The sequence below is a fragment of the Epinephelus moara genome, chromosome 6 (genome assembly GCF_006386435.1).
Source record: "Epinephelus moara isolate mb chromosome 6, YSFRI_EMoa_1.0, whole genome shotgun sequence".
In the NCBI taxonomy this organism is placed as follows: Eukaryota; Metazoa; Chordata; class Actinopteri; order Perciformes; family Serranidae; genus Epinephelus; species Epinephelus moara.
In genome coordinates, this window is record NC_065511.1 from 7,226,601 (window position 1) to 7,240,094 (window position 13,494).

Below are 13,494 nucleotides of genomic sequence, written 5' to 3' on the forward strand. Positions count from 1 at the left end.
CTGGCCTGCAGCCCCGCAAACATCAGTCAGTCCTGTTAACTTATTTGTTGCTCTTAGAATGAGGCTAATTGGCCAAAGAAGCTTGTCGCTGCATCTACCCTGACAGCACATTCAAACTGAAGAAAAGGCTTACGCAGGCTTACAACATCCAAAATGATACAAGCAAGCGCAAGCACGTTCATTCATCCTCTTCCCCCTCAACACACACACAGGTCTAGCAGTGGCAGTAAACTGGGATCAGGCTTTGGGGCTTTTGCCTTTGACTGCAGTGTTTTTTTCCTCAGTTTTTCCTTCTAAAAGCCTGCAGCGAAGTTGGACTGAGCAAAATGGACACGAGAGGTGGCAGCCAGAGAGTAAATGATGTAGTAAGCAGAGGGAGAGAGGGAGAGCTAAAATATAATGCAGCAACTGAGGATGAAAAATGGTGTGATGAAATGACTGAGGGGTAGAGAAGAGAGTGATAGAAGGAAGAGAGGAGTGAGGGGGAAGGCAGAGAGGAAAAAAGAGGTTGGGGTGTTTATAATGCTGGGGTTGTAGGAGGCTAGCTGCAGACAGAGCGGCTGGGCCATTTACAAGCTACTATGTGTTGCAGTAGGAATAATTAGCATGGCAGCCATGACTGTGTCACAAAATAATAGAATGTGGGGAAAGGGACAGCAGGATGAGGAAGGAGAGGGTAGCCTTTTCCTCCATTTTTGGCAAAAGAAGCTGCCACAATTTAGCTTCCCTCAGGGCGTGTGAAGCCTCCAGGCTGCAGCAGAACTGTGAACAGGCTGCCGTCTGCACAGGTGGAGGCAGGCTGCAGGGACGACAGCAAACTGTCTATTGTCCTTAACTATGTTCATATTTCACTGATGTACTTGTATCTGAAAAGACAAAGAGTCCACAGCCATGCTAGGGGCTCTGTGAAGCTGTACTTACTGTAAGCACAGTGTGCTTTAAGCTAAATGCTAAGGCTAACGGCAACATGCTTAAATTGACGATGCTATTGCTGTTTAACAAGTAAAATGTTTATCGTGTTCATCATGTCAGTTTAACGCGTTAGCATGCTAACATTTGGTAACTAAGTTATTGGGCAATTTTACACTTTGACCTGATTATGGTGCTAGAGTCTTTTAATTCATCCACAGGGGATCACAAATACAAACCTCACCGCAATCCATTTAATTGTTACCAAGACATTAAATATACCACTGTCAGTAGGCTCAGTCCTCTGGTATCCATTAGCGTCCAAAATCTATCTAGTAGGTCTACGTATTGAAATAGTAGCCAAAGTAATAGTAATAGTAAAGTGACAACACTGATGCACAAAGTACACCCCACAGGCCAAATGCGGCCCTCAGAAACATTTCCTGAGGCCCCCAAACATTACATGAAATCCATATATTATGTTTCACTTATTTGCGGCCCATTTCAATACTTTCATTCTCAATAGTTTCCTTTCTATACACCTCTGAGAGACTACATCAAACTGCACCCCACTAATAAGCATCTGTGCAGTTAGGGATGACAACTTGTAGAAAGCTACTGGTCGCATGGCAACTGGTGACAACTCAAGTGTCACTGGAATTACATTCTGTCATCAATGCTATTGCTGTTAGCTGGAGTTACTGCACTTCTGCTGGCTCCCTAAATTGGCACTCAAAATCAGTAGGATTCAACGCTGGGGATCATGATTGTCTGTAAAAAATTCTATGACAACCCATGTCAGTCTGTGGTGAATGGATAGATCAACAAAATGACCAACATTTCTGTCCATAGAGTCATGCATGGCTAAAACTCCGCTGATAAGATAAATCTTACATAAAGGGCAGTGAAAACATTCTCTCAAAATGAGGAGTATTTCCTGGATAGATTGTTAGAATGGTCAGTCGATAGATTGGTTGAACGGTCAGTAGGTAGAGATCTGACTAACCCATTTGGGGCCCTAATGACCCCTTACAGTGATACTTTGGCTTATCTAGAGCTGAAAAATTTAGTACATCAATCCATTATCTGATCTGAAAATTAGTCAGCAACTATTTTGATTGTTCATGTATAATTCATTTTTATCTAGCAAAAAGGTCAAATATCAACTTTCCCGAGCTTCTAAGGCGTCATAATTAATTGCTCTACTATATATCTCTGGGTTTTGAACTGTTGGTTAGACGAATCAAGGAATATGACGTCACCCTGGGTATTCAGTAATTGTGGTGGTCATTTTTCATTATTCTCTCACATTTTATGGACCAAATAATTCATGGAGGAAATAACTGGAAGGTTAATGCACATTTATTTTTAATGGATCATTAGAGACCAAACAATGAATTGATTAACTGAAAAAGTAATAGACAGATTCACTGAAAATTAAAATAACAGGCTAATTTACTAGGAACAGCATCTGATGAAATGATCAGGGTCTTACAGCTGCTCTTGCATTATTACTTCACTTGTCTTCCTATGGCAACAATTACATGGGGCATATGCCTGGAAAACAGTGTTTAAATTAGTGCAGCAACTAATGATCATTCTGTCATTAGCCTTACTTGCTTGAATAATTCCTTAATCGTTTGGTTGATGAAATGTCAGAAAAGTCAAACCTGTCCACCACAATTAAATGATATGACTGGACATTATTGTTACTGGATTATCAGAGGCCGTTTGCTGTTCTATTGTCTTCTTCTATTGTTTGTTCCTTGCAGTGTTTGATGCTCCTATTGCTGTCAGTGATGCTGGTGAAGCTGTTCAATGTGTCAGCTTGCAGCCTGTCAAGGTGTGACCTCCTGCCTCCCACTCAGCCTCAGCTCAGACCCGGCCCAGATAACTGAGCATAAGCTCTGGGTTGGAGAAGGGCATTCAATTTACAATGATAAGAAGCAACCAGCTGTAAACATTCTTAGCAATTTACAGTTGACTCAAAGAAAGCCTAATTATAAGATTGATATCAGTCTCACATCTGTACATTATGTATGAAGCTGAAGTTGGAGACAATATGTGGTTAGCTTGGCTCAGCATAGAGCCTGGAGGCAGGAGGAAACAGCTGGCTTTGTTGTATCATTCAAACTGAAGCATAACACCTTTTTCCACCGAAGGATATGCATGTTTTTTTAACGCAGGGAAACCTAATAAAATAGGTGATAGACTCCTTTTTCAAAATCAACATCAACATCACAAAAGCACCAGAAAACATGTAAGTAAACAGTAGAAAGAAGCATGGAGGCCAGAGAAATTTTTACTTATTCAGTCTCTCTTTCAAACTTGTCGATTAATTATGAGCGACGTTTGAGTGCTGCTTGGATGGAAACAGACAGAATTTGTGGCAGCACATCGTGGCTTTGCGCCAGAAAATAATCCACGTTGGTGTCATGTTTGTATTGCTGACAAAAGCCAAATGTTAGTGAGTGTTGGTGGGTTTTTAACTTAAATTTCAATTTTGGTTACACAACATCACAACCTAAAGTCAACCACGTATCAGTATCTAATGATTAGGGGTGGGAATCCCCAGAGGCTCCATGATCTGCTTTTCTCACAATACTTTAGTCAGGATACACTATTATTGCCATTTGTGTTGCCATATGCTGCATATTGTGGTAAAATATATTGCCATTTAATGCCTTTAAAGGATTTAAAGGAAAACTTTGTCAACATCTGTATCATCTAACAAGTGTAAGTCTGTTCATCTCACTTCAGTCATTTTTTGTGCAGCAAAATGTACGCAGCAAAATTTTTCAGTGGGCTGAAAAAGCAACGTATTATATTGTTCAAGAAAGCTATCTGAAGTTTAATTTGTATTTGTAATATTAAGAATTTATATAATAAGAATATCGATACTTGGCACTGTGTGAAGATCCGATACTGCCACACAAAAAAATCGCCCTGCTATGCTGTATTGATTTTGCCCCCACCCCGACTGATGATGCTGGTGGCCAGCTAGGAACCAAAACCTCTACAGCTTAGAAAGAATCAGATGGAGGCTGGAGAGCTAAGGCTCAAACCCATGCTCAGCAATCATTCCTGTGCTATAGCAGGAGATTTTGCAATAGTTTTGTAATAAAGTAGTTCCAGCATGTAACGTCTCCTAAAACCACAAATTGACATTTTTGCATTTCTGTTTGTGCTCACATGAAACAAATATAATTAAACCCTTTCCCCCGTTTCCGGTCTTTACGTTATGCTAGGCTAACCACATCCTGACTCCAGCTCTGCATGTCAGAGCATTTTCCACAATGTTGAACTATTCCTTTCATTTCTCATTCACTATTTCTCCGTCAGGCGACTAATTAATCGATGAACTAATCAAAGCACAAATGGAATGCTCCACTGCAGCCTCCCAGCACGAGGAGGACTGCCATATTTATTGCGGAGGCCATCAAAGCGTACAGCACCTTCACTCACAGCCCTTCCTCTTCGTCACATGCTTCAATCAAAATCACAGCTATCCCAGAAACAAAAAGAATTAAACATGTTCGGCTCACGGGAAGAGGGAGAGGGGGGGGGTGAACGCAAGCTGTCTCACCCTGGCCTGGCCTCCCTTCCAGGCTGTGCAGGAAGCAGGATAAACAGCACACTGCCTCCTATGTCTTTAAGAAAGCCTCGGTGCCCATGCTGTTACCAGGGCAACTAGTGAACAAACTGCTTCCGAGGCAATTTCCAGTCTAATAATAACTAATCTCACTGAATGAAAATTCCCCACAAAGACACTGCCCTTTCCCCAAAGAAACTGGGGCAGGTTTTAGTCACAGGGACACTGCTGTGGTTTTAACAGACATTTCTGTTCTCTCTCTCTCTTTCTCACACACACACACACACACACACACTTGCTGGCTCGCTGTGTCCAGCTGCAGCCACAACGTTAGGGAATTGTGTAGCCTACTAGTCTTATTAACATGTGTCTTTTTTTCACATAACTGGATTGTCATGCAGCACCTTTTCCATGGGGCCTGGTAACCATGGAGACACCACTGACAGTCTAATATGTTAAAATATGCTAATATGAACAAGAATTGTTGATGGAATAAGAGAAGTGAAGGTGTGGGGGTGCATGCAGGTATGATCATCAGCTATAACATGAGCGTAAATCCCACTCACCATGTCATGTATGACTACCAGGACATCTGACAGTGATCACCACCATCTTAATGCACAGGTTAGCTCAGTGCTGCCCTTCCTGTGTGCATTTCCTCTTGGAACACATAAACAGACTATCTCCTTCTAGGTGCAACATGAATAAAGATGCCCCCCACCCCTCCACCTCCCAAAAAAGAGAAAAATCCTCTCCCTTGGCAAGACTATAATAACCTTTTGCAGCATGGCATTGGCATGTCGAGACAGAGAAAGGGAAGGAGGGGGGAGAGAGGGAGAGAGAGAGGGAGGATCTGTTGATATGTAATGACAATGACGCCCTTTGGAAAAAAAAAAAAAACAGCTGATGCATTCACATAAAAAAACCCCACAAAAAACCACAGCGTCTCCGATACCTTTAACGTCAAGTCAAGGGAGGTTGTCGGACTTACCATTTCGGGATTTAGCCGTGCTAAAATGGCGAAGGTGGACAGTCTGTCACACACGCATTTGGTTCTGAATGAGTCGACTAGCACGGCTTTGCAGCCCCTGGCAGACCAGGATCCCAGCAGAGAGGAGCTACACGGGAGAAAAACACACACACACAGACAGACACACACACACACACACACACACACACACACACGCATACACACACACACACACACACACACACGCACAGAAGCGATGCGGTGAATATAGAGACAGCCCCGGCTAAAAAAGAAAAAAGAAAGCGGTTCAAATCCGACCGCGTTGCACCGGCTATTTAATCCAATTTACATCTCCGCCGGATGCAGGCGAGAGGGCGCAGGGAGCGAAGTGAACGCGGTGATGAGGAGGCTGTGAGGCGGCGTGCTGCAGGTCTCTGCCCGGACACATTACACCAACACACTGCCAACAGCCCCACAAATCTATCTTTATTATTATTATTATTATTATTATTTTTATTATTATTATTATTATTATTATTATTATTATTATTATTATTATCATTATTTAATATTCGTATAAAGTAGAAGAAATAAAATACTGATTATGTTGGCCGTGAAGTGCTAAAGATAACGACTACAATAAGTGTATGAATAACTTTTACCTTTATGGTGAACACCGTGTCAATTTTAATTATTGTCCAAATGTATTAACCCTTCATATGATACTATTCTGAACAGCCTCAGAGCTCTACAACACTATATGGCAGAAAAAAAGAAATATTAAAGACAGGATGCATGACTCTTCCTCAAAAACACACTCATGGGGTCAGTGGATAACACTTAAAATAAAGCTGACCAGCATAAAAAAAACGACAAAAGTTTGTTTTATTAATGTTTTTAAGTCAGTTGTCAACTTACATAACAAAGTTGGTCACACTCAAAACCATTTTTGACAATTTTTAGTAGGATGTAATTAAAAGAAGTAAGTTCAACTTCCATCAAATCAAATAAAATAAAATAGTTTGACCACTAAATATCAACACAGCCTTTTGGGTAAATATTAAGTTGATTCAACTTAATTAAGATTTTTGAGGTCAAACCAAATCTTGCTATAAAAGACTCATTGGATTTACTGTAAATGAGAAGAGTTGTAGTCACTTAAAAATATGCATGTAAATTGTTACTTTATTTTTTTATTTTTAATTTGATTTTGGATTCTTGTTTAGAATGTACAATAGCCTACCCCAAACCACATTTTATGTGGTTCTACTATCCAAGTGTGACACCTTTACTGACAAAATGGGACACTTTAAACACATTGGTATTTAAGTGTAGGCTTAATGAATACACAATATATAATATAACATAATATATAATATAACAACAATGATAGACCTCTTTTTTGTTTACTTTTTTTAAAGGAGGGATGTAAGTACAGAAAGGGGTGTAGCACAAAATTTTAGGCCCTATGCATAAGCAGTGCCACTGGGCTCCCCACTCTTCCCCTTTTGGTGCATGTCTCTCTGACACATCTTTTGAAATTTTTTATACAAAGTTTGCTTTCTGTCTTTCTTTTCTTTTTTGGAACCCTGATTTCCTTTTCTTGGGTAAAAAACATCACAGTGTACGTTAGTGCCCCAGCATTCTGAGCAGTCACTCTCTCAGTTCTAGCTGCATTTCAAGACAAATCTTGATGTGCAGAGGCGGACTAAACCATTTTGTGCCTTCAAGGGGTGAGAGGTACCTCAGAGAGATTCTGCAATTTTTTTTTACACAACATTCAGTCAATAAGCCCATTTTAATTTAGTAAAGGCACTAATTACTTGAAATGAAAAATTGCGAACAAAACCAAACTTTTTATTTCAGACTTTTCGAGGGCCCCATCCCATTGAAGCCTGGGTAATACAATTTTTCCAACTATGTCACCCCTGGGTACAGCAAACTAACCGCCTTCCCACCCTCTTCCTCCTCAACATGTCTCATGGAACAAACAATTCACATGATCCAATCATCCATCTTCTTGGGATCATGTTCATAATCATCTGGCTTTGCAAATGTTGCAAATGCCCCAGCCATCCAAGCTTTACCCTCTTGTTGCAGGCTTTGTTTGTTTTTGAAGCACTGTATGAAAAATGTTCATCATTGGGTAGGTGTTAAGTATATCTTTGTCAAAATAGCTATCTAGCCAGTTAAATTGTGAGTGAGACATGAGAAGGGAACTGTTTCCCCATGAGAATGACTTGAATGGCCATTTTTTAAATTCTGATTCACCATGACATCCCAAAACAAAATATATAAAAAAATAAAAATTATTTTATTTGAGTCAGAACTCACTTTATTTTTAACCTAAATTCACTGCAAGGATGTTGAATATGGTTTATCACCTCCCGGAAGTGATGTCATAGACACAGAACCTATGTTTTTATTTGTGTTGTTTTTATACCACCCATAACTTTTAATAATACCCTTTGTGAGCCTATTTTAAAATACGAAGTGCTACACCAACAGTTTATGATGAGTGGGTGCTACCAACATGTTCACCAGCTCCACTGATTAGCACTGTTATTTCTTTTTCTGTTAAATGTCAGGTACACAAAGACAAAGCCTGAAAACCTACACATACTCCCCATTAGAGCTGCATTTCCATGGTAACAAAACAGATCACACCTGCTAACAACTGACAGTAGTTCGCATCATGGTAAAAAAAAAACCCACAAGTGTAATTAATAACATCAATAATGGCTACATTCCATGTAGGGTTACCAGCACCAGGCTATTGTGCATGCTGGCTTACTGACACGGCTTATTGAGACACTTAAATGGAATGGAACCATAATTACGGCTGTGCTTTTCCTGCTATGGCAAGTCAAAATGTCTGATGTGAAAAAGGTCTACTTAAGATGAATCTTAATTTCTGGTTTGTTCACAATGTTGTGAAACTTTTGAGAGAGAAAATACATTTTAGAAACCTCCCCAAGCCACTGGAGACAGTTCTGCTACTGCTACGCTGAGTGTTTACATGAAATCAGTTCTGATGAGATATTGTGGAAGCTCATTACCACCAACACCAAAAAAATGATATGATAAAAACTTAGGAATGGGTAGGAGCAAGTGTAAAGATTTCACTGGCTTTTGACAGAAAAATGACTCCATCAGTGACTTGGTCAAAACAATGTATTACTTTAACTTTGTACCATGGGGCGGCAGTAGCTCAGTCTGTGGGGACTTGCCTTTGAAAAAGACTTTATGCGTGTAATGAGCAAAGACTTAACATTTCCTATCAAAACTGAAGTGAACTTTGACACGACACATTGCATGCAGAGTAAATTGACACGTTGTCCGTGAATGTCCAAAACAGATGGAAGAGGGTACCTTGCACGTCATATTTTAATGTGTATGTCCATTGACAAATTGATGGTATTTAACAAGTTGGAATGAGAACATGATGGCTGGAGTAGTGGGCACTGCTGAGGAGCCCTTGGTAAGGCGCTGAACCCCTAAACGTCTCCAAGGGTGCTGTGTGGTTGACCCTGGACAACCCCTCTAAAATATGCACGTGTGTGGTGTGTAGATACGAGAGGTATGCAAAGAGTAACATTTCAATCGCATTTTGTAACATTACCATGTGAAAAATTGCCTTTGTGGATTAATAAATAAAGCATCTTTCTTTATTTTTTATTCCCTTTTATCCTCTTATCGCAATCATTTAAAAGGGATAGTTCAGATTTTTTTAAAGTGAGGTTGTATAAGATACTTATCCACAGACAGTATATTAAATACTGTCTATATCAGTCAGCACACCCCAGTTTGGAGAAGCAGGCTGGAGTGTGACATGGAAGCGAAGCAATCTGCTGCTGTGAGGGGTCAGCTACAAAACATATTTTAGCCACCTTAAAAACATCTCGGCCAGAAGAATTTCAGTTAAAGTGTGCTATATTATGAATATTTTCACTGCTTAACTTTAATGTCGGACAGTGATTTCTGATGGGAAAATGAAGCCATTGCATTGCCATTCAAAGCCAGACTCCATTGAGAAAAACAGTGATTTAACATTGCTGAATCCAGGGGCTAATGATCTACCACTGCTTTGATCACTTATTTAGTTTGCATTATTGCATAACTTTGGTGTTTAAAAGAGTTATTTTGGACACACCAAAGTCTCACAATAACACAAACTGACTAATCAACTGAAGGAGAACTAGACCAGCACCTCCTGTGTTTAGCAAGCTAAAATGACTGTTTTTGTTAATGGAGTCTGGTGGCTTTGACGAGAGCATAGATGGGGAACTGAAGCCGTTGATGGCTTCCCTGTCGAAAAGAGCTGTCTGATGGAAGGGTAAAGTGGTGAAAATACACTCAGTATAGCATGCACTTAAACTCATACTGATTTTTTTTAGGTGGCTTAAATAAGTTTTGTTGCTGACCCCCATCCATAACAGTGCGTTCTTTAGCTTTCATGTCAGGCTCGAGCCTGCTTCTCCAAACTGGGGGCGTGTCCACCAGAGCATGTGAGCGGAGCGGAGCTGAGCGGGGAGCGGACGGATTTTGTGTTGAGCGAGGAGCAGCTATTTTTTTAAAAGGTGGAGCGGAGCCTTATTTCTCGCTCCAATTTCGCTCCGGTCGCTCATGCCCCATCCAGAATGCATCTTTGCACCTGTGCACACCCACACTATTTTCTTTCAAAACTATGGAGTTTACTGTGTATTTCAGAAAAGAAACTGAGAAGCGAAGCAGCGGTACCTTGGAGAACGGTCCCTAACTGCGGGGAGAGGCGAGAGGGCTTCCCCGGAGAATCTACCAAGCTCATGTTTTATTGGTGAATAGTTAGATTACAGGTTAGGTTAGTACAACGCAGTTTTTTTGAGCGGAGTGGTGAGCGAGTGGAGCGGGATAAAATTATGATGGAGTGGAGCGGAGCAGAGCGAAGAATGCGCAGAATCAAGCGGAGCAGACGAGCAGCACAAAGTGACAGGTCTGCGAGCGAGGAGCGGAAATTTTCACCCGCTCCACTCACATGCTCTGGTGTCCACGGACAAGTGCTGCAAGTAATACACTGACTATGTATATACTGACTATGTATTACTATGTAATACACTGACTAAGTACACCACACAACCCCATCTCAAAAAATATGAACTATCCCTTTAATCTAATATCAGTATTTTTTTGTTTTCAGCATTCTAAATATTTCTGTTTTAATATCGTTTCCAGGTGAACGGGGCTTAGTGACCAAATCAGAACTTGGTAGTAGAGGTTGATATTTGCATTATTTACTGTAAAAAGATTTCAAAGTGTTTCCATGTGTTTACTGTGAAATGACAAATCCACGATCACAGTTCTTACAAAGTATATACTTCATCAGCTAGGGTGATGAAATAAGGACGCATCTTATCTTTCAGCAACCAGTTAAGCAAACATTACCCTAACCTTGAAAGTCTGTTGTGTAAAGGGCTTTTATTTTTAGATGTTTTGTTGATGTATCAAAGCTGTTTCACATACTATTGCTATAGGGTTTGGTAATTTGACACCTCTTGCAATTAGGCAGAAAAACTCCATTTGACTGGGCTCCTGACACACACTGGCCTTACATTACTCTGCTTCAGTGCACAGAGAAATTAAGCAAATAAGTCAAATTGATGGAAAAGCAGCCAAGTGTTATGAATTACCAACAGGCAGCAACAGGCGACAGACTTCAATTCTCCTCGCACAAATTTACACCCACTTGATTGACTTGAATTTGCATTGACTTGATTGACTGAGCAGCATGCAGGTTTTGAATCAGACTTGTACTCCAGCCATGGAATCCAAATTCATGTTAGGCACTGATAATAGTAAGCTCTTAAAAAGCCAGTGATCATGACGATTTTTCAAAAGACACTTAGAGGAATCTGTCGACTGAATTCAGTTCATATAGACTATTTACATAAAGTGTAAAGCAATGGGCTGATTATATTGTTGTTGTCCTAACTTCACAGTATAACTGGCTTCACAGGAATGTGTCCTATAGTCAATGAGTTCTGGGAGTATTCTGCATTGATCATATCATATCATATCATATATCACATCATCAATGTGATGATGATGCATCTTTGACAAAGCACTTGCTGGTGCATAATCATCATTTTCTCTTGACCTACTCCGCGAGGATGTCATTGTCCTAATGCGGCATGACTGTCTTTCAGAGGCTTTGGCGGGTTTTAAATCTAGAATGAGGATACTGCTATGATACGGACCTAGATGACCTAAGTAATCCATTGGTACCAACCATGTCTTGCTTGTCTAGCTTGACGGAGGGGCTTGAAGGAAGTGGGTTAAATAACGCTCAAAAGTTAGGCTAAATTTTGGCGAGGGAAAAAATAGCATGGCCATTTTCACAGAGGTCCCTTGAACTCCCACCTCAAGATATCAGAATGAAAATTAGTTCTGTGGGTACCCACAAGTCTCACCTTGCCACATCTGGAGTATACCTATGCAGTTGAAATGATTGATGCAGTTCAAAGGTGTTATTTTTACCTATTGCATTTAAATATTTCTGCATACTGGGGTTTCTTGGAATTGCATAAATGGGGTATGACTGAAAAGCTGAGACTGGATTCAATGAGCCTGACTGTATTTATGTGTGATGATGTTAGCCCCCATAGTAGCCATTTCATTGTAGTGAGACCATTTTTTGGAACTTGACCTCACTGTATAAAATGGCCTACTGTGACTTAGAGGGCAATCACAGCATCATGATGTATGGCTTTCCTACCTATATTGAAAATAAGGGTTCCAGAGCAGAAGCGTTCGCCATCATATCCCCCCAAAATGCAATTCTTACAGAAATCTCCTAATGTGAAAAGTTTTTGATACCAGATCACAACATTGGTTTGTCTGTGGTTTTCCTCAATGTCTTGGTGTATCAATTTGGTATTTTGGAGGAATTTTTGACCATTTTATCAATGCTCACCTGGTACACAAATTTAGCATCAAATCTGTGTAACAAATGGTATCAACCCCAAAATTGCAGCAACAACTCACGTGACATGAGTGAGAATGGTCATCATGTATTTTCGTCATAATCCTCTAAACCTCTATAACAGGGGTCAGAAACTTTTCATATCAAAATGACACCTCCCCCTTCTAATTATAAATGAAGTTTTGACAGTTGTGACACAGCATTGATATCAGAGACGGACAGTTGCTACATGTTGATTGTCAAAAAGTTACATAAAAGAACTGGTTCAGCTTTACCATGAGCACCCACACAGTGCAAACTTATTATTTTGCATCATATTATACACCAGGTTTAATTAAACCCCTAAAGTTCATCGGGCAAAGTTGTCCCACATACTGACTCTGTTACCACTGCCGCAGACACTCTGTTGCCATTTCAGTCAGTGTGCCAGTGTCAACAGAAAGCATGAGCAAAGTCTCTTTTTCTATAATTACTGCCAAATTACACAGTCCATTCCAGGAAGCTTTCAAGGATATAATTAAGAAATTATTATGAAGGAACAGACCCCATAAAGCAAAGCATTCCAGCCTCTGCTAATGTTTACTGTTCAGGAAGTGCAAAAACAGAAGGCGGTGTGCAAAGCAAGGTAAAATATAACAATCAAAGAGATGTGGCTGCTGAAGAACAGAGTGTTTCAGGACTTCTGAAATACTGTTGGTGGACAATGGAATGATGGGGGAAATGTGACAAAGTCATGAATCAGCTCAAACACGATGAAGCCAATTGCGGTGAACATGAGGGGTAACTTCTACACCAAACCTGAGATATGTGGTTCAAAGACATGATTAAATACAATGGGGAGACAAATTAAAGGACAAACCAACATTAAGTGTGTAAGTTAGTGAGGTGTAGTTTCACCATGAGTCTCCACAACAGCCTCAGTTGTAGATGAACAGTGTTTTTCCAAAAAATTTCCCTCATCTGGCATTTAGATGGTGGTGGAGAGCACCATTTGTATTACTCACCGCGTTGCCTTGAATTTGTAAAGAAAACTTTTTCTTGCATTTCTCTACAGTGAACTCAGAA

The 13,494-nt window shown here is 40.3% G+C and overlaps 2 protein-coding genes across 2 annotated transcripts in view; one reads left to right on the forward strand and one right to left on the reverse strand.

Annotated features, from left to right (window-relative positions):
* tsnare1 (T-SNARE Domain Containing 1) overlaps positions 1-13,494 on the forward strand; it is a 1,274,638-nt gene that overhangs the window by 642,082 nt on the left and 619,062 nt on the right. The window lies entirely within an intron of this gene.
* The window catches only part of adgrb1a (adhesion G protein-coupled receptor B1a), a 253,455-nt gene that overhangs the window by 53,147 nt on the left and 186,814 nt on the right, over positions 1-13,494 (reverse strand). The window contains exon 17 of the mRNA XM_050047694.1: positions 5,493-5,619. Within this exon, the coding sequence (XP_049903651.1) occupies positions 5,493-5,619 (127 nt within the window). The remainder of the gene's footprint in view (positions 1-5,492; positions 5,620-13,494) is intronic.